The following is a 19,618-nucleotide window of genomic DNA, read 5'->3' as shown; positions in this document are numbered from 1 at the left end:
TTCAATTAAAGGAAAGGGTAAGAAATAAATTTAAGGAAGGTTAAAAAATAAATGCAGGGAGGGGAGAGAAAGAAAAGCACCCTAATAAATGTATAGTAGTAACCCAGCTGAAGTTAATCAGTATGTTCTGGTTTATAATTTAATGAAGCATAATTATCTTATGTACCATATTTTTCTGTCTATAAGATGCACCCTATTTTGGGGGGACTCAGATTTAAGAAAATGGGGGGAGATGGCCCAGAGTATAAGACACCTCCTAATTTTTGTCATTATTTTTAAGGGGTGGGAATCTAGTCTTATACACGGAAAAATACAGTATTTATTTCATAAAATTTATATACCACTTCTTCATAAAAATCCATCAAAGCAGTTTACTATCTGCATATGTAATGAAAGTTAACCCAAGTTTCAATTCTGTGCACACATGTCTAATGAACTGCATGGGACTTCGTTCTGAGCAACTATTGTATGATTGGGCTGCAACTGAAAACTGAGCCAACCCAACATGCAAGCACATCAGTCAACCACAAAGTCATTCTAAAGAAGAAACACATGTTGTGAAAGGTTTTGAAGGATGCAGTACATTTAAGGGCACACCTCCTGTGGGATTTCTGTCAGAGAGGGTGAGTCCCTGCCCATCTTGCAGTGGCATGCTTTAGGCTCTCAAATTTCAGTGGCACCCTGTGCAATGCTAAAATTCGGTGCCGCCTGCCTCTTGCGCTCTGTTCTACATCATTGTTGTATTGCCCCCTGTGGCACCAGTGCTCAGTGTGGCCCAACTGATCACGCTACCCTGAAACCGCCTCTGTTACCTTGTCAGAATGGAGGACAAGCTTTGCTCTCACTACAACAGCCTCCTCAAGTGTAACTGTCATACACTTAAATGGAAGAACATAAAGTGTTACTCAGGGGCAATACTTACTAAGGTACGGCCTAAATTTGTTCCCTGTCCCAGGTGACCCCCCCCCCCGCTTCAAATGGAGCATGTACAGCTTCTCCATCCACGGCCAAATCTTGGGTTCTGTTTCTTGGTGATGCTAAATTGTGATGAAATACCAAGAATTGTCTTTTTAAAGGGAGAGATCATAAATTATATGGGTTTTTATTGCATGCAAAGAGTAGGAAAATATTAGTGTTGCAGAATGCAAGGTCATTTTGAGACATCACAGTGCTACAGGATATAAATCATTCTAAATTGATTTCATTAAGATCCTGATTGTATCTTGGAAAACAGCAGCCCCCAGCTACCCTGCGTGTGTCCAAATCACCTCCAAATGGAATAGTGAAAAATAACCTTTGCTGTTCCCATAAAGAGACCACAGAAGACACTGCAAGAGAATCAGTCTGTCTTAGGTCAGCTGCTTTGCTTTACGAGTCCTGAGAATGATCTGATCTGTGAAAGAAGCTCACTGCTATTAATGCTAATTTAATGGTGTGCTATTATGCAGTGCTATAGCCCCTCTATCTGGTAACAGCCAGCAATCAAGCCTCCGTTTATAATGAGCTAGAAATCTAAAGTTTCAGAGGAGTGAGGGAGAACCAAACTGTCGTGAATTGTGGGAGGGAGGGTGTTTACACCCAACTGATTTCATGCCATTGAGATTTTAAAGAGAGAGAAAATGCATTATGTTAAAAGTGTCCCTTGAAGCTCAAGGAGATATTCCAATGCCTGCAGAGCTTTTGAAGACAACCGTTTAGATCTGTCAGTACAACAAAGCCAAAAGGTAAGTTTTCAGTAACAGACATACATCTTGAGAGGATTACTCATCACCATTAAAAATAATAACCGAGTTTCAAGGTCTTTAAACAAGTCATGGCTGGTGGATTAGGGAACCTCAAGTTGATGTGGACAAGGTCCTCTACTTTGGGTGTATCAATTTTCTCCTTTGTCTCATTCTTTTTCTTACTAGAGAAAGAGGTGCTCCTCAAGTGGGACCTTTTGGGATAACAAAGAAGGAAAGGAAGGAAGGAAGGAAGGAAGGAAGGAAGGAAGGAAGGAAGGGAGGGAGAGAGAGAGAGAGAGAGAGAGAGAGAGAGAGAGAGAGAGAGAGAGAGAGAAGGGGGGCAGTATGTTGTCAGTCAGACCAATCTTGTACGGTGTTACTTAGAAAGAAGTGCCACTGAGCCTGATGCAGCCTTCTTCTAAGCAAGCAAGCAAGATCACTTGCTACTAAATAAGTGTGCATAAAATTACAATCCTGTACACCAGGGGTAGAGAATTGCCACTTTGACTAGGGAGTGAGACTTCCCACGTGTCAGTAACTCAGCATCACTTAACACAAGGTGATTTTCCAAGTGGGCCCGAATCTCAATGTTTAAAATCTCTGATAGAGGACAAGGATCCAGAGATCACGTTAAAGCTGGCCAAATTTTGCATGGTTGCCTTAAAACGTAGGGAACAAGAATAAGGCATTAGAAGCAAACTATAGATAATATGGTAGAGATTAAGCCTTAAACCATATTTTAACTGCTGCCATAATTGTATTGTTTATCGTTATATTGATTGTTAATTTAAACTTAATTTTATTGTGTTTCTGATCTGTTTAGCACGGTATGTGAGTCTGGTCTGGGACTGTAATAAATTCAATTCAATTCAAAGCTGACTCAACTTCAGAGGGAGAATCCTCAGTCTTTCTTTGCAGGTGCAGCTTGAATTTGAGTTGAGCGGCAAAAGGATTTTGTTCCTTTGAAGTTGTGGCTCAAAATGCTGCAAGTTTGTTCCTCCCCATTGCGCATCCCCGTTGCATTCTCCTGCCACTGTTCACATCAGAGTGGAGGAAGGGATGCCTTCACCTGTTTATTTCTTTCCACACACCAAGTGAAGTTTCTTTCTGCATCCATGCTGTCATCAGCACATGCGCAGAAGTTGTCTGAAGTGTTCACACCACAAAAGAATGGCAGTTTGCATTTTGGAATCAGACGGAAGCTGATTTAAGGGAAGGTACACCAAAAAGGAGTATTTCTCCAAAAGCTATGGGATACAGGTGGATTGTGGCTAACATCATGTGAACCTGGCTTAAAAATACTTGTGGTGGGAACATGCTGGAGCCATAGGAAATGGTGATGTGAACACACCTTTAGGGCGCACTCCCAATTCTTCCTTTTCTATTTAGCCTCTTGGGTTTACCTTCCGGCACTTGACATCATAGCATGCGAATCAAAGGACAGATGGGGATGGTTTGGGCTATACCACACTGAGGGCATTAGGCCCATGGGCTGCAGGTTCCCCAACACTACACACACTTCACATGGAAATAAGTCCCATGGAACTCATCAGGACCTACCTTTGAATAAGTATGTATAGAACAATCAATTGGAGCAAAGTGCACTAGTGATTCAGGTGTGTAGACTGATGCTAAGAATTAAGGACAGGGTGCCTCTGAACAAGTGGTTAGTACCAGAACCAAGTTCACGGGTTCTTTCATGCAAAATTTCACTTCTGCTTCTCACCTAAGCACTGTGTTTCAGCAACTTAGGGGTTTTTTTTGGTGTTGCTATAACACAACTCGTGTGTGTGTGTGTGTGTCAGAAATCCCTTGCCAGTCTCCCCCAAAATATCTACCAGCAGATCCCAACCTATCTTCTGCCTACCTCTGCTCTATAACATACAGAATTTGTTTGAGTCTTTGCTGTATATGGATTCTATATAATGCACACTATCTTATATGTGGGTTTTAAAGAGACTTAAAATCCAAAATTGGGAATTTTTGCACAAGTCCATCCATTGTCAAAGTACCTCCCCCCCCCCCACATGCACACATAGAAGCTCCATCTAAAGATAGGTTTGCCCCCATTCTCAGCAAGGAAAAGAAAACAGCTGGTGAAAATTTGCATAGATTAATTATTTAAAAGGAACATGTAACTATTTTGAGATTACCCACTACATCGCTTTGTGGAATAGGGCAGCCAGATGCAGAATAGGAAAGGAGCTTCTGCACCTTTGTAAGCTAAGCAAGCTACTGAAATCCCTGCATCTATGCAACTATTAAAGGTTGATAAACTGCCACCATGCCTTAAATAAGAGATTGATAATATATTTTGTCTACATAGTGCCCTTTTTGAGTGTATGAAATATTTCACATACATAATGTCAGCACCATGTTCCACTATGTTTGGAGATGTCCCACAATGTTACTGCAGATGGAAGAAGATGCTGAGCAAGGTTACCTGGCCCAAATGCAGCCTAATCCTGTGCATGCCTGCTTAGAGTAAGTCTCACTGAGTTCAATGGGGCTTACTCTCCCAAGCAGGTTTGTTTAGAAATGTAGTAGGCATAGAAATGCCATGGCAGAGGTGAAATTTGAACTGGAGGCTTCCTAGTTCACAGACAAGCTCTCTGAATGTGACCTACTGGCTCTCATTTCTAAATAGTCTCTCAGACCCAGGTATTATGTTCTTAAGCCTTAAGAACTTCAGAGCAGTGAGATAGTAGGCAGCACTTCTGCCTCCTGGTGCGGGGCTCAAAAACGATCCATTTGCTTAACTTCCCCTTTCCTTTGATTGAATAAAGCAAAAATCCAAATACCTGCCCAAAGCAAGCACACCAAATGTTGCTATTTCCAATCTTGCCTGTTCCCTCACTGACCAAGCTTTGAAGGAGGGTTATGGCCTAGACTGTCACTGGATTAAGGTGCTAATACTTAAGTTCCCATTGTTCAGTCCCAGCTCCTGCCCACCTAGCAGTTCGAAAGCACATCAAAGTGCAAGTAGATAAATAGGTACCACTCCGGTGGGAAGGTAAACAGTGTTTCCATGCACTGCTCTGGTTCACCAGAAGCGGCTTAGTCACGTTGGCCACATGGCCCGGAAAAACTGTCTGTGGACAAACGTCAGCTCCCTTGGCCAGTAAAGCGAGATGAGCGCCTAACCCCAGAGTCGTCCGCGACTGGACCTAATTGTCAGGGGTACCTTTATCTTTTTGAGACATAGCCTCTGATTCAGTTGGAAAGTTCTGTTTCTAATCACTGCTCGCAAAGAACGGCCTTTAGCTGTCAACATGAAAGCACAGCAGAATCCTTCAGAGATATGACCCAAGTACAAGCAGTGTAACAAATTATTCCGCTTATTTGGCCAGAGCACCAAACTACCACATTCTTGATAGAAGCTGGAATGTCTTAGGACCAAACTAGGCCTGACACAGGAGATCTATACAGTATAACCTGACATCCCCCCCCCCCTTTAAAATTCAATGCAGTTATGGTGAGGCCTCCAAATTCATTTGGAGTGGGGGGGTGCAAAACAAAACTCTTTGCAGACTGTATATCACCCCCAGTTTTGTGTTCTCCATGCAGGAAAATTTACATAGACCTTTCCTCTGCAAGTAAGAAAATAAATTAGGAGGCCTGTTTTTATCAGGAAAATGCTTTGCTGGCTGCTGCTCTGATCAAATTCAGAGGCCCCACAGTGGCTTCCCCCCACCATGAAATACTCCATTTGTCTCCTATGCCATATCTAGTTTGGTCATGAATGCATCATATATAAGTCCGGGTCAACTACCAAAGCTGCCAGTGGGGCGACTTTAGGCACACATCTACTCACAGAGGTCTTCATTGATGCCCACAGCATCCCCAGAGTTCTCCATTGGAATGAGGCTGGAAACAAACATTCTGCTGTAGCTAATTCAGTAGACTGCATCATGTGTTTGGTTGCAGTGTGCCTGTGGCAACCCCTGGTCTACTACACAGCCAAGTTCCCCCTCCCCAAGACATTTTGCTTCCCCTGGCGACCACACAAGCTGAGATACATTCTCCAAGATGGCATGTGGTGACTCAGGTGATGTCAGGATGTGGCCCAATACACGCTGCACCTTACCACCCTGTGCGCAGAGTGCAGAAGACCTTGGACAGCACCTCTTGGCATGTACAAAGCTTTATTGGTGTGTGTAAAAATATCCCTGTTCCACATCAGTCCCCAGGGAGTCTGTGCAGACTGGTAGGCCCTGTACAGAGAACTGCTAACTGGCTGCCTAGGGAGGCCCTTTGCGAGAGGCATCCCTGGAGTGGGCCAGGGCATCAGGTACTAGTATTCTATTATTTTCACTGAAAGGCTTTTGGGAATACCTCTGGAGAGCCACTGCCAGTCTGTGTAGACACTACTGAGCCAGAGGCACCAATGATCTTCCTTGGTATAAGGCAGCTTCCTGTTTCTGTTCCATTACCACCACCTCTGCCCTAACGTGCCATATGGATATAACACCTCAGGTACCAAAATGCCTTGGACTCTCTAAAAGATTGCATTGTAGGCTCAGCTGCATACAAAAAGGGGGCAGCTCCGCCTCTTGGTAAAGTGCCCTCTCACGGGCCTTCTTCAGCCTATGGGATGCATTATCTTCGGGAAAACTTTACAAAGGGTGTACGCTAGTGATACACTGGATCAGGAGCAAAGGTGAGTGGAGCAATGAATGCAAAAAGTACTCTTGTAAAATATGCTAGCTTCTGCAGCCACCTATAGACCCCTCTCTATCCTTCATCCAAGGAAGCTAGAGGCATGATCAGCCTTCAAGGACACACCCCGGCCAAACAAAAAACATCCAAGGGGAGGGGTTCAAAGCAGGGCTAGCAGGGGGAGTGGCCTGAGAAGGGGTGTGGCCTGGGGAGAATCCCAGAGGTCAGGTTTAGAGGGCCCCCAGGCCTGAGCTTCCCCAACCCTGATGCCGAAGAATCCAGGTTTAATCACTGGCATCTCTAGTTAAAAGTAGCTCATATTGAGGTAGATGAAGTGGTGGGTTGTGGTTGTGGTTGTTGTTCGATGCAGCAGCATTGTCTGTTCATATGCAGATCAGTATTGTTTCAGACAAGAATTTCACTAATACGTTTTCCAAGGAGGCAAGGTTCAACTCAGAATGGACTTCAGTATATATCTGGATGTGTGTCTATGAATTTAATTATTCTGGTTTTTTTAATAAAAAAATGCTTTACAGTATTTGTAATCCACTGTGTGTGTGTGTGTGTGTGTATGTATGTATACGTGTGTGTGTTTGTGTGTGTGTAATAAGAATTATTTTAAAAAAAACAGCAGAAAGAGAGAAACATATTTCTGCTTAGAATTCCAGAATGTGTCAATAATTCCTTTGCATGCTCAGGGCCTAATCTGCTGTCCAATGAAATAAATGCCTTGGCTTCAGTTCGGTTGTGATCAAGGTCTCACCACACTGGTAAATGATGTGTCAACTGAACTGGGAAGTGTTTTATGGGCTGTGAAGAGAGCAGGCTTTCAGCAGTGTGCGCCTTCGCCTCGGAGGGGTTTACTGTCCATGTAAACCTGCTGCTGATCATTCCCCCTCAGCCCTGTCATCAATATTTTAAAATTAAATGTCTCATTAAAATACAACACTATCTCAATAAAACTCCACTGAAATCAAAATATTAGATGTTTCCCCTCTCCCCTCGGAAATCCAAAAACCCAACCCCGATTTCTTGAACAGGTGGTATCACCATCAATATCATGCTTTATCTATGTAATAGCCATGTGTCAACATTCTCTCGCTTGTCACACTCTTCAAAGCCCAACATGCCAACACACTCTGGTGTTTCCAAGGCTCCACCACACATTCTAGCATAACACCAAGAAACAGAAGCAATGGCAGGGACAGACAGATGAAGGGAGTGGAGATGGTGTCCGGTTCTGGACATAGCTGCAAAGAGGCAAAACCAATCCCAGACTGGGCTTCCCTGGGGGGCAGTCGTAACCTTACATCAGTGCACCCTTATACTTTATGCCATAATAAAATGAATGGTTCCTAGGTACTCCTGAGAGGCAAAAAACAAAACAAAAAACATTGCTCCTGGGGCTTCCCCACCAACCATGTTTCTGCTTCCATACGCAAGAATCCCATGTGAGGGGAGGAGGGCAATGTGTCTATGTGCACTCTTTGCAAAACACCCACAGGGGCCTCTGCAATTTAATGGACTTCTTTCCACACACACTCTTCTCATAATAATGATGAGCATTTACTAGCTGCACATAATTGATTGCAGTAGGTAAGCTTTATATTTCTGAATGAGAACGAGAAGGAAATTAAAGCAACCTCGGATAGCAGTTCAGGCTCATAGAAAGAGCTTTCTCTGTTCTATTTCTCAAAAGGGTATTGATTACAATTTCTGGAACATTGCTCTATTTTGGCTCTTCTGCATTATGTGATCCAGCTTTGGCTGCTCTTTGTTTCTCTGCTAGGCCATAAATTAATGCAAGAGGAAGCAGTTTCACTGTGCTGATGAATTCTTGCTGGAGACCTAGTCTGAGTATAATATTTCAGTTTTACATAGCAACAAAGTCACTGTAGAACCAAAAATATCAAAGGGGGTGGACTCTAAGGCTATCAACTAGTTAGTTTCCTCAGTCAATTGACTGTCTTGCTTGTATCTGATTAAACAGCATCATTAACAGATTAAATATTACATTATTATACCAACTGCAAGTGATCTTCTGAGGAACTGAAAGCAGATTACGGTACTATTTCTCTCAACTAAATAACGCAGGCAAGTGTTTGGAAAATTAACTGCAGCACATCAATTGACTGAGGAGCTGCAGAGGCATATACTGTATGCAACAACAACAGCATAAAACAGGGGCGCTTCTAATTTCAATCCTGTAATCAATTTTTAATCTGCAGTGCATGAACCTGTCGACTTATATACTGATTTGATCAATGCTTTCAGCCCTAGAAGAGCATATATTATGGGGAGGAGGGAATCGTTTCACTTTATAGTAGGAACTCTTAAAATAAGGTTAAAGGGGTGTGTATTTCTTTTAGTTAATATGGTTTCCGGTTCAGGATATAGTTGGTTTCTGGTTCAGGATTAGTTCCCTATACAGTCAAACCTCGGGTTAAATATGCTTCAGGTTAAGCACTTTTGGGTTGCGCTCCGCGGCGACCCAGAAGTAATGGAACACGTTACTTCCAGGTTTTGCCACTCACGCATGCGCAGACAGTCAAAATGATGTCACACGCATGCGCAGAAGCGGCGAATTGCGACCCATGCAAGCACGGGTTACGTTCGCTTCAGGATGCGAACGGGGATCTGGAACGGATCCCGTTCATATCCAGAGTTACCACTGTAATCCTGGAGTCCCAGGTCTTCATTTTGTATTTTTAATGCCAAGACTCAGTGGTTTATAGTTTTGAGTTTCTCTCCCTTTTGCTGCACAGAAGATGGAAAATCACCACCACCTCTTCTATCAGAGTCTGCACTCTCATGCAGGGATGGGGAATCATTTGCCTTCCAGATGTTCTTGGACTTCAACTCCCACCACTCTTGACCATAAGCCATGCTGGCTGGGGCTGAAGTAAGTTGTATTCCAACAACATCTGGAGAGCCACAGTTTCCTCACATCTGTTCCATTTTTGCAATCAGGGCAGATTTCCAATCCTGTAACACTCCTACCCCACCCCATAAAATGGGACCAGTTGATGCTGATATGCCAAGTTGTCACTGTGCAAATGGAATTCTCCTGTTCAGGAACTCTTATGGGGGGGGAACCCCTCACTGGTCTAGTCATCCCCCCCCCCAGTATGACTATCTATGAATATGTTTCCTGTGTAAGGCTGCAAATGCTGGTCCATTGAGAAGCTATTCTTCCAAGTTTGCTGCCCTCACCAAGCCTCCTGGCAAGGAAACATTGTATTAAAATTACAGTTGTACCTCTGGTCACAAACTTAATCCATTCCGGAGGTCCGTTCTTAACCTGAAACTGTTCTTAACCTGAGGTACCTCTTTAGCTAATGGGGCCTCCCATTGCTGCCGCACCGCCCACACATGATTTCTGTTCTCATCCTGAGGTAAACTTCTTACCCGAGGTACTACTTCCGGGTTAGCAGAGTCTGTAACCCAAAGTGTTTGTAAACCGAGGTGTTTTTAACCCGAGGTACCACTGTATTATAAAGGGACGCGGGTGGCGCTGTGGGTAAAAGCCTCAGCGCCTAGGGCTTGCCGATCAAAAGGTCGGCGGTTCGAATCCCCGCGGCGGGGTGCGCTCCCGTTGTTCGGTCCCAGCGCCTGCCAACCTAGCAGTTTGAAAGCACCCCCGGGTGCAAGTAGATAAATAGGGACCGCTTACTAGCGGGAAGGTAAACGGCGTTTCCGTGTGTGGCTCTGGCTTGCCAGAGCAGCTTTGTCACGCTGGCCACGTGACCCGGAAGTGTCTCCGGACAGCGCTGGCCCCCGGCCTCTTGAGTGAGATGGGCGCACAACCCCAGAGTCTGTCAAGACTGGCCCGTACGGGCAGGGGTACCTTTACCTTTACCTTTTACCACTGTATTATAACACACTGCCAATACAAGATCTTTGATTAAACTTTGCTGCTCCATACGGTTTGTACTAAGGGCAAGTGCTCCTACTGTTCCACCCTAGTGATGCTACTGCTACACTCCCAGCCTCTTGTTACCATATACAAATGGGTGTCTTGCCCTGAAAGAAACCAAAGCAACTACAGAGTCCATTGTTTGTCTGTTCTCATTCTTCACATCTACAACTCAGGCTTCCTTTATACAAATTTAACAAATAAATAAAATTGTGGCAGCTTCCAACAACCTTGTGTCCTCCAGATATTGTTGGACTACAACTCCCATCAACCCCAGACAGTGCAGGCAAGCAAGGAAGGGAGTTATGAGGAACAGCTGAGAAAATTTGGTATGTTTAGCCTAGTAAAGAGGAGATTAAAGGGAGATATGGTAGCCATCTTTAAACATCTAATGGGCTGTCATGTGGAGAATGTAGCAAGCTTGTTTTCGCCTGCTCTGGATGCTAGGACCTGAACCAATGGATTCAAGTTATAAGAAAGGAGATTCCGACTAAACATCAAGAAGAAATTTCTGATGGTAAAAGCTGTTTGACAGTGGAACAGACTCCCAAAAGAGGTGGTGGATTCTCCCTCCTTAGAGGTTTTTAAGCAGAATTTGGATGGCCATCTGACATGGATGCTTTAGTCGATATTCCTGCATTGGAGGTGGTTGGACTAGATGTCCCTCGGGATCCCTTCCAATTCTATGATTCTATGTAGCCCTACAAATTCTGGAGGGAACAAGTTTGGCAAAGTCTTCGTTATTGTGACTGGTGTCTCATTTTGAATCACCTATGTGCTAAGGAATAGAATTAAAATAAGATTCTGAATTATCTCCAAGGGGGCTCATTGCATATGGGTCTTGCTTGTTTCTACAGATAAAGAAGAGTGGATGACTCTGAGTAAATGATTGTTCATTTTTCATAACAGGTGTAACAGAAAAATGCTAAGCGGGGGGGGGGGGGGGAGCCCTTTAAAAAAACCAGCAAAGGTCTCAAACATCACTCCACATGAATTCATATTAGGCACTCCTCTTTCAAAAACACCAGGAAGACATTCGCAAGGCCTACCTACAATACAATATCTCTGATGCTTGTATGCCCCTTTAAACCACCACGGCTTCCCCTAGTGGATCCTGGGAAATGTGGTGCTGAGAATTCTGTGAGATATCCTGAACCTTACCCCTCCACAGCACTTCCGTTTTAAAAAAAATATTAGTAGTTAAACAGAGCATTGCATATTTGCCTTTAGTGTTGCCTTTCTCCCATCAAGACTGTCACACAAGAATTTGCTCAGCATTCTCATATATATATATATATATATATATATATATATATATATATATATTCATATTCACACAATACTGTAGACCCAGTTTTTATCTTTTCTTGTTATTATTATTATTATTACTATTATTATCAAGAAACAGAGTCATAGGAAGAGCAGAAACAGACAGCTGAGTCCAGAAACTAATGTATTTGAATGTATTCCTTTTATCTACCTTTCCCCCCTTTCCTACAAAAGGCCTTAAAATGGAAGGGGGAGAATTGAGGATCAAAGTGAGTGAAAGATGTAGATATCAGGTCAGAAGGTTGAACACCCACCAAGGAAAAATTACAGTATCATTTCCACTCTGTTCCCACTGGAACCTGATAGAAAGATTATGTGAAACAGAAAATTGTGCAGCTTTGGGGAGGGTGGGGGAGGGAGAGGAATTCCACATGCCCTATAAATTCCAATCCTTTTTTATGTAATCTATTTAATCTCCCGTTAATGATAATCACAGGCTATCAATGTGCTCAAACAGGGTCAATTTCTGGTGGATTTGCACTTCTTATATTTTGTGCTTTAGCAAAGCTGCAGGGGGGCAGGGAAGAGCGAAGAGGGAGGGAACACAAAGGTCTAAACTCTGATTTAAACAGTTATATTAGCAAGATCTGGACCAAGGATTGCTTGCAAACATAAACAGTCCTTGAACATATGTGTGCCATGGGGTGTGTGTGTTTGTGTGTGTGTGTATTAGAGAGAGAGAGAAAGAGAAAATGGGCTGGTTAGGGTGGGTAGTAGGTCCTGCCAGCTGACAGTCATCTATTAAGCAGGTTCTATAATCTAAGGACTCAGCAAGGTTAGAAAATCATAGTGGATTTACCAGTCTTCTTACAGACGGAGTTGGATTGGGGGAGGAAATTAGATGGGGGGGGGGAAATAGGCTGCAGGGTAGTATTTCCAAATTTCACAACATCCTGCCTGTCCAGCAACAGACAATAAATGCATCTGGGAAATACCAGATAGGTTTCTGCTCCGAAGGAGCTTCAAACACAAGAGGGGGCATAACATAAAAAATCAGGCAGTCTCTGGAGGGAAGCAAGGAGAGGAGCGAGGAAGGTGTGTTTCTGCATTTCAGCTTCATTTTCTGTAAAGGAATGAACACCCTCCCCAAATCACAAAAAGGACACTAGCCAAATGCAACTTAACAACCTTCCAGCTGCCTCTTGCCTGTTGACCACAGGATATATTACCTCTCACTGACCATCTCATGTACTCTATCCTCTTGGGCTGATTCCCCCAGGTTAATTCCACACACACCCTTTGCTTGATTTCCTCAAACCATAGCATCCCTTGGCTTCCACATATTGCTCTTCAGCCTAGATTATGAGCAGCAAACAGCTTTAAAGGAATATTTGAGAAAGAACAAAGAGGGAACAAATTATTTAAATAAGCAAACCCATCAGATTGGGAAGAGAGTGCAGGGTAATAAAATTGGTTCAGAATGGGATTTACAGTGCAAGTCTATGTCTGCCTACTCAGAAGTAAGCTCTGCTGAGTTCTATGGAACTTACTCACTGGTAAGTACAGGATTCCCATCTTCATGTAGCAACCCAGCTTCTAGCTTGCTCTACCATATCAAAGAAGACAGACAAATACCCAGTTATGATCACAGGCCCTCCACTCCTTAAATAGTGGTACCCAGAAGTTGGCTGAGCAGAGAGAGAGAGAGGATTGTGATGATATTTGTCCTAGATAACCTTCACAAGAGAATGTACCCAATCCTCATTTTCAAATGAGAGGGGTGAGGAGAATGGATTGGGGTGTGTGTGTTAGTGCTGGAAACCAATAGCCTAGTAGTCCAATAAGAGGGGGGAGGAAAGATCCCCACCCATCCACCTATCTGCCTAGGAAATATCCCCCCCACTATATATATATATATATATATATATATATATATATATATATATATCCTTCATAGATGCACTCGTTTGATGAGGCTGGAGCGAGCCTCACAGGAAGAGAAAGGCGACTTCCCTGAGCTGATGCATATATTCATGGGGTGTGCTCTCTCCTCCATTCTCCTGAAATGGAATTGGGGCTCATTATTTTGCAATGGCGCAGCACCCTGGGGAAGGGACTGTGGATCACAGTTGGGCTGGAAAGCATTTCTTGTCTTTTCTAAAGGTGGGAGGGGAATGGGAAGGTGAAGACAAACACACCAGCACAGAGGCACACACCCCTTGTCAAACAATCCTGAGCACAACCTAGCCAAAGCTCCAGTCCAAAGCACTAGCTCTCAGTTTTAACTTCCTCTTCATCTCCTTATAAGCCACAGAACCATCAAGGTCAGCATTTTTCTCCCTCCAGCCCAAGACGCTAACAAAAGCCCTTGAAAGGACCACTGGTGAGGTCCCCAAACCTGCTACATTCCTTTTTCCTCTTGAATTGGGTGTGTGCATTGATTTTGCTTTGGAGGGTGGGGTAAGGCAAAGCCAGAAATGACGAGGTGGGGGTTGGCTCCTCTCTCTCCCTCTCCCTCCCTCTCTCTCTCTCTCTCTCTCTCTCTGTTGTCTTGTGAATGAATTCCACCTCCAAGGGCCCATTAGGAGAGTTACATCTCCATCATCATCACCACCACAAACATCCAAAAGAGGAGGGAATCTCTCCTGAAAGAATCCAGGCTGGAAGAAAAGCCCAGACAAACTTCAAGGAAGCCTGGATGCCTTTGGGTATTTGCACCAAGTTACAAGCACTCGAAATCAGGTCTAGAACTGAGACATTTCAACAGCACCCCACCCCCTCCACATATATATACATAAAGCATCACCCAGACGCCAACAACCCGGATTCCAAAAAAGGGAAGGGGGAAGCCTTCCCCCTATTGACGCAAAGCAAGAAGTTTGGTCTCACTTACGGTATTTGGGGCTGGTGTTGGCCTCTGGCGTGGTGGTGGTGCTGGCCTCTTGGAAGGGGGATAAGGTCCAGGACGGAGCAGAGTCCTGAAGATAGGTCTTGTAGGAGGAGGTAGTGTATGCCGCAGTGGGCCAGATGGGCAGAGGCTGGGTCCCAGGGGTGCCAGGCGCAGGGCGGGAAATCAGGATGGTGGTGCTGAAAGGGACAGCGGTGGTGGTGGTGGCAAGGACGGTCGGGGGCGCGACCGTGTGGCGCGCCGTGGTGGATCTCGGCAGGCCGGCGCGGATCGGGCCCCGGGTGCCCGGGAAGCGGGTGGGCGCCTTGGTCATGGTGGTGAGGCGGGTACTTATCCTATTGGGTGTCCTCGACGTGGTGGTAGTGGCCGTGCTGGTGGTGGTGGTGTCCACGCTTTTGGGCGGCGTGGTGGGCTGCTTGGAGAGGAAGAAGGGGTCCTGCTCGATGCCTTTGGAATCCATCAGCTCGGTGGGCACGTACTCCTTGACGGAGCCCACCACGATCCACTTGAGCAGCATCAGGCTGAGCCCCAAGCCCACGAAGCCGATGAAGAGGGGCACCACGCACAGCCACGTCTGCTGCCGGTTCCACACGATGCAGTCGCTGCAGCGCACCTCGCGGGCCGCCGGGTCGGCGCCCCCATCGCCGCCGCCGCCCGCGGGACCACCGGCTCCGGCCGCCGCCCCCTCCTCGGCACCAGCTGCGGCACCCGGAGGAGAGGAGACCCCTTCGCTCATCCTCCTAGGGGCCTGGCACACCCTCCCCCCGGGGAAAGAAAAGGCATCGGGGGGGAGCGAGAAGCATGCGGAGCAAAGGCGGCGAGGGAGGGGGCGCGCAAAGGCGAGAAAGGGAGCGAGCGAGCCACAGAGAGAGGGAGGGAGGGGTGGGGAGGGAGAAAGAAGAAGATCCCACAGAACGGAGGGGGAAGCTGCCGTCAGTTACCGAAAGGACATTTCCCCATTCAACCTAGAGCTCTGTAACCCCCGCGCCATCACATATACATCCACACGCATTCACACAACCGCTGCTGAATCAGCTGGAATGGCCGAGCTCTCCCCATCCTCCAGCAGTGCTGAAGTAGCCTCCTTTTTTACCTTCGATTCCCCCCCTCTTATCCACCCCCCAAAAAAATGAGGAATCCGCGGCGCTTCTTCCCACACGAACCCAAAACAGCAGTCCCCAAAAATCCACCTCCTTCGATGGTGATGATGATGATCCTTGGGTGCTGGGGCTGGTGTGGTGCTTTTTCTGTCTCCCCTTTCTCGTTCCTAGCCCAGAGATCCGCATTCAGCAACAATCACGAAACCCATTTCTCCATACGGAAGCGGGAGTGGGAAAAACAAGCTCCTCTGGCTCCTGGTTTTGGGTGATGATGTTGAAGATGCCCCCCTTTCCACCCCACCCCCCAAGCAGAAGCAGCGGCGGCTGGAGCAGCAGCGGCGACATTCCTCGGCTGCTGGGCTTTCTTTCCTTCTTTCCCCCCCTGCCCCCCCACCTCCTTCTCCTCCTCCTCCCCGAAGCGACGGAGCAGCAAACTGCACCTGTTATTCAGCAGCCCTGCAGCCAACCCTTGGACAGCACTTTAAAGCGGAGAGACCAATCCGAAGGCAGCGCGGAGGGAAAGGAGAGCGAGCAAGCGAGCGAGCCGAGGCGCAGACGCGGCGGGAGAACCGGGAGCCGCTGCCGCCGCCGCCACCACCAGCCCGGCATTGCTGACAAGTCCAAGGCGACATCCAAACTGGATCCGGATCCGGGAGGGGGGAAATAATCATTAAAACAAAGCTACTCAATCAAAGGAGCTTCCAGCAGTTACATGAAGCGGGGAAAGGGGGTGGCTAAGGCGGAGGGGTGGGAAAAATCACACATACTGTACACCAAAAATATATATTCCTTATTGGGAATAACAATCCTGCCGAGGGAGGCGGCCAGGACTGTTCCGCGCGGGTCTCGGCGCCCCCTTTGGCCGGGCAGGCAGCCCTCTTTCCCGGAGGCTGAGTGCTCCTATTGCAGCATGTTAGGGGTGCGGGAGAGGCTGGTGCGCTGAGAGTAGGGGGGCGGTGGCGAGGATGCCGCCTCCCCGTGGCCAAGCCTCCGGGTGGTTTCTTTATTGCGCACAAAGATAGCGGAACGATCCGGGCAACCCCTCTTCGGAGTGGGAGGGGGAGATCCAGTAAGGAGTGGGGTGGGTAGGTGGATGGGTGGGTGGGCAGCCGCCGCCGCTGCCTGGTCGGTTCCGGAGCGGCTGGCGTTCCGGGCGAGTCTTGCACTCCTACTGCGGCTGCATGCCCAAAGAGGCGCGCGGGTGCGCGGAGACGGGGAGGAGCCAGCAGGGCGCGGCGGCGGCGGCTACACCTCTGGTGCGGAATGCCTGCCCCAGCGGGTGGCTCGAGCGCCGGGTCCGGGACTCGTAAAGGCGCATGGACTATCGTTGCAAGGACTAGTTGCTGTAGACAGGCTTGGGAAGGTGAAAAGAAAAAGAAGGAAAGAACCAAGTGATAACGCAGAGTTCACTGGGGCAACTCACTAGGCAACAGGGGTGCCAACTTGAATAAAATATTGGGGGGGGGGAGGTAAGCCCTACCCCACACAATCGATCACAAGACACGGTGCGCACAGATCATTTGAATGGCAATACCCATCAACTTTGGGGGTGGGGCCCCCGCAAATATTTTTTTGGGGAGGGGGCAAAGGACCTCAGCCCCTAGGAGTTGGCTCCTATGCTAGGCAAGCCGCTAGCTCTCTTTGCCCCCATTTCTTGCTTTAGCTGAGATTCCTAGATTGCAGGGGGTGGAATAGATGATCATTGGGGTCCCTTCCAACTCTACCATTGTAGGATTCATCTGCAAGGTAGGGATGGGCATAGCGAGTGATTTCCTTTGCTGGGACGTTGTGAAAGATTACCATAGAAAGGTATCAAGTATTTATGCTACTACCGCCTACAAGGTCGCCTAAAAAAGAAAGCAAAGACCTGTAGGATCAGACCATCCAGTCCAGTACCCTGCCTCCAAGAGCCAAATGTTTATGGGAAGCTCATAAACAGGAAAGGAGGGCAAGAGCGTTTCCCCCATTCATTCTTATGCCCCAGCTGCAGAACACGGAGATTCCATTTAGCAACCGGAACTAATGGTCATTAATCTCCATGGCTACTTCTTTTTAAAAGCCATCTAAAAGGTCTTAAAACACTGTGGCATTGACTTCCATAAGTTAGTGCTATGCTGTGTGAAACAGAGGGTGGTATTCAAGTTGGTTTTACTCACAGTAGACCCACTAAAATTAAGGAACCTTACAGGGCTCACCCACACCTCTATCCTGTGATCTCTAGGCATATGGGTTCTAGAGGTTTTTCTTTACTCCCACTACTTTCCCCCTGGGAAACGCACTGTTTACAGCTGAATCGTGAGAATAGCATTAATCGTGATTTCGGTGGATTTGTCACTGGGCAAATGGAAGAGTTGATGAATTTCAGTGGTTCTATTCTGAGTAAAGCTTGGTTGAATGCCACCCAGTACTTCCTTTTGCCTGTTCTGCATTATCTTAAGAGGTCTAGTTTTACAAGGAAAAACTTCCTCTATCCACTATCAGCACACCATTCATAATTTTATAGTGTGTCCTCCTTCCATTGTCTCCTCCACTCTAAACTAAAAGTCCCAAATGATGTAGGCTTTTGGCACAGGACATATATTCCCACCCCAAATAATTTAGGTTGCCAGATTTGGCACCTTTCCTAGCTCCAGTGTATCTCTTTGAATATGAATTAATAAAATTGTACACGCTATTCCAAAGGTGGGTTTACCATAGATTTCTGCAATGGCATTACAATACTGGCAGTTTTATTTTCAGACAGTTCCCAGAGCTTGCCCTTTTCACTGTCATTGCACCCTGAGGCTGTGTACACATTACACAGTTACACACTCCTTATTCAGTGCACTCCCACTGCTGGTGTTTGAAGACGTGTACATACTGCATTAGCCACAATCCATATCTATCCTGTATTATCTTGAGAAATAATATTGTTTGGTGTGCTTTTCTTCAAACCAGCTTTCATCACATCTGTAAACACAAGCCATATTCACTTCACAATTAACTTGAGACGTGTGCATTTAAGACAGCCATTGCACATGTGCAGATGACAGCTTCACAAATGGTTCAGGGGTGGGGTTGTAGGCATGGGGGAGCCACACAGGTCCTGTGCATCAGGCTAAGACACCCCCATTCCCTTTTCTAGTGTGTACAACAATGTGCAAATGAAACTTGAAATGCAGCAGGGGAAACAGCCTCACTCGGTTTTAAGCCGCTAATGTGTATATAGCCAGATTTGTTGTTGTTTTATAGCTCTCCACTATAACATGGTACTCAGCACTGAGCTTGGGAGATAAAGAGCTCTGTCTGCTCTTCAGAGATCATTCTCTAGAAATCAGGCAGAGTGTTTAATCTCCTGATATAAGCACTGAGCACCACAGTAATACTATGGGGCTAGTCTTCCCATGGCTTTCCAAGCCAGATCTGTGTGTCCTTTCATCTTGAAACCACTATGTTTGCATTTGGTGAGGAACATTGTCAAAAACTTTATCTAAGTCCAAGAACATATCTACAGATGACCCCATCTAAGTGCTGGCTGATACTTTAAAAAAAAAAAATCCAGAAAATGTGATGAAGCCAGGCTGATTCATCCTCAGCAAAGCTTGTTCTTCTATATATTGAACAATTCTGCCTTTGATAATGCTTTCTACGAATCTATGTACCACTAGTAAGGTGGACAGTTCTGTTATTTCCAGATCCCCTCTAGGTCTCTTTAAAAAAAGAAAAGAAAAAAAGTAAAAAAGTATGACAAAAAAAGTAAAAAAGACGGGTGACACCTGGCTTGAGAGCACTACATGTGAAAAGGATCTAGGAGTCTTGGTTGACCACAAACTTGACATGAGCCAACAGTGTGACGCGGCAGCTAAAAAAGCCAATGCAATTCTGGGCTGCATCAATAGGAGTATAGCATCTAGATCAAGGGAAGTAATAGTGCCACTGTATTCTGCTCTGGTCAGACCTCACCTGGAGTACTGTGTCCAGTTCTGGGCACCACAGTTCAAGAAGGACACTGACAAACTGGAACGTGTCCAGAGGAGGGCAACCAAAATGGTCAAAGGCCTGG

At 46.2% G+C, this 19,618-nt stretch overlaps 1 protein-coding gene across 2 annotated transcripts in view; it reads right to left on the bottom strand.

Annotated features, from left to right (window-relative positions):
• The window catches only part of NRG3 (neuregulin 3), a 593,829-nt gene extending 577,120 nt beyond the window's left edge, over positions 1-16,709 (bottom strand). Inside the window, exon 1 of one of the 2 annotated variants that reach the window (XM_053388226.1) lies at positions 14,462-16,709. In XM_053388226.1, coding sequence (XP_053244201.1) covers positions 14,462-15,212 — 751 coding nt within the window. In that variant the 5' untranslated portion in view covers positions 15,213-16,709. The remainder of the gene's footprint in view (positions 1-14,461) is intronic. The other variant, XM_053388225.1, reaches the window with a different exon arrangement.
• Positions 16,710-19,618: the final 2,909 nt, after the last annotated feature.

Source organism: Podarcis raffonei, chromosome 5 (assembly GCF_027172205.1).
Source record: "Podarcis raffonei isolate rPodRaf1 chromosome 5, rPodRaf1.pri, whole genome shotgun sequence".
Classification (NCBI taxonomy): Eukaryota; Metazoa; Chordata; class Lepidosauria; order Squamata; family Lacertidae; genus Podarcis; species Podarcis raffonei.
The sequence above is the reverse complement of the archived record's forward strand: the minus strand, read 5'-3'. Positions and strand labels throughout refer to the sequence as shown.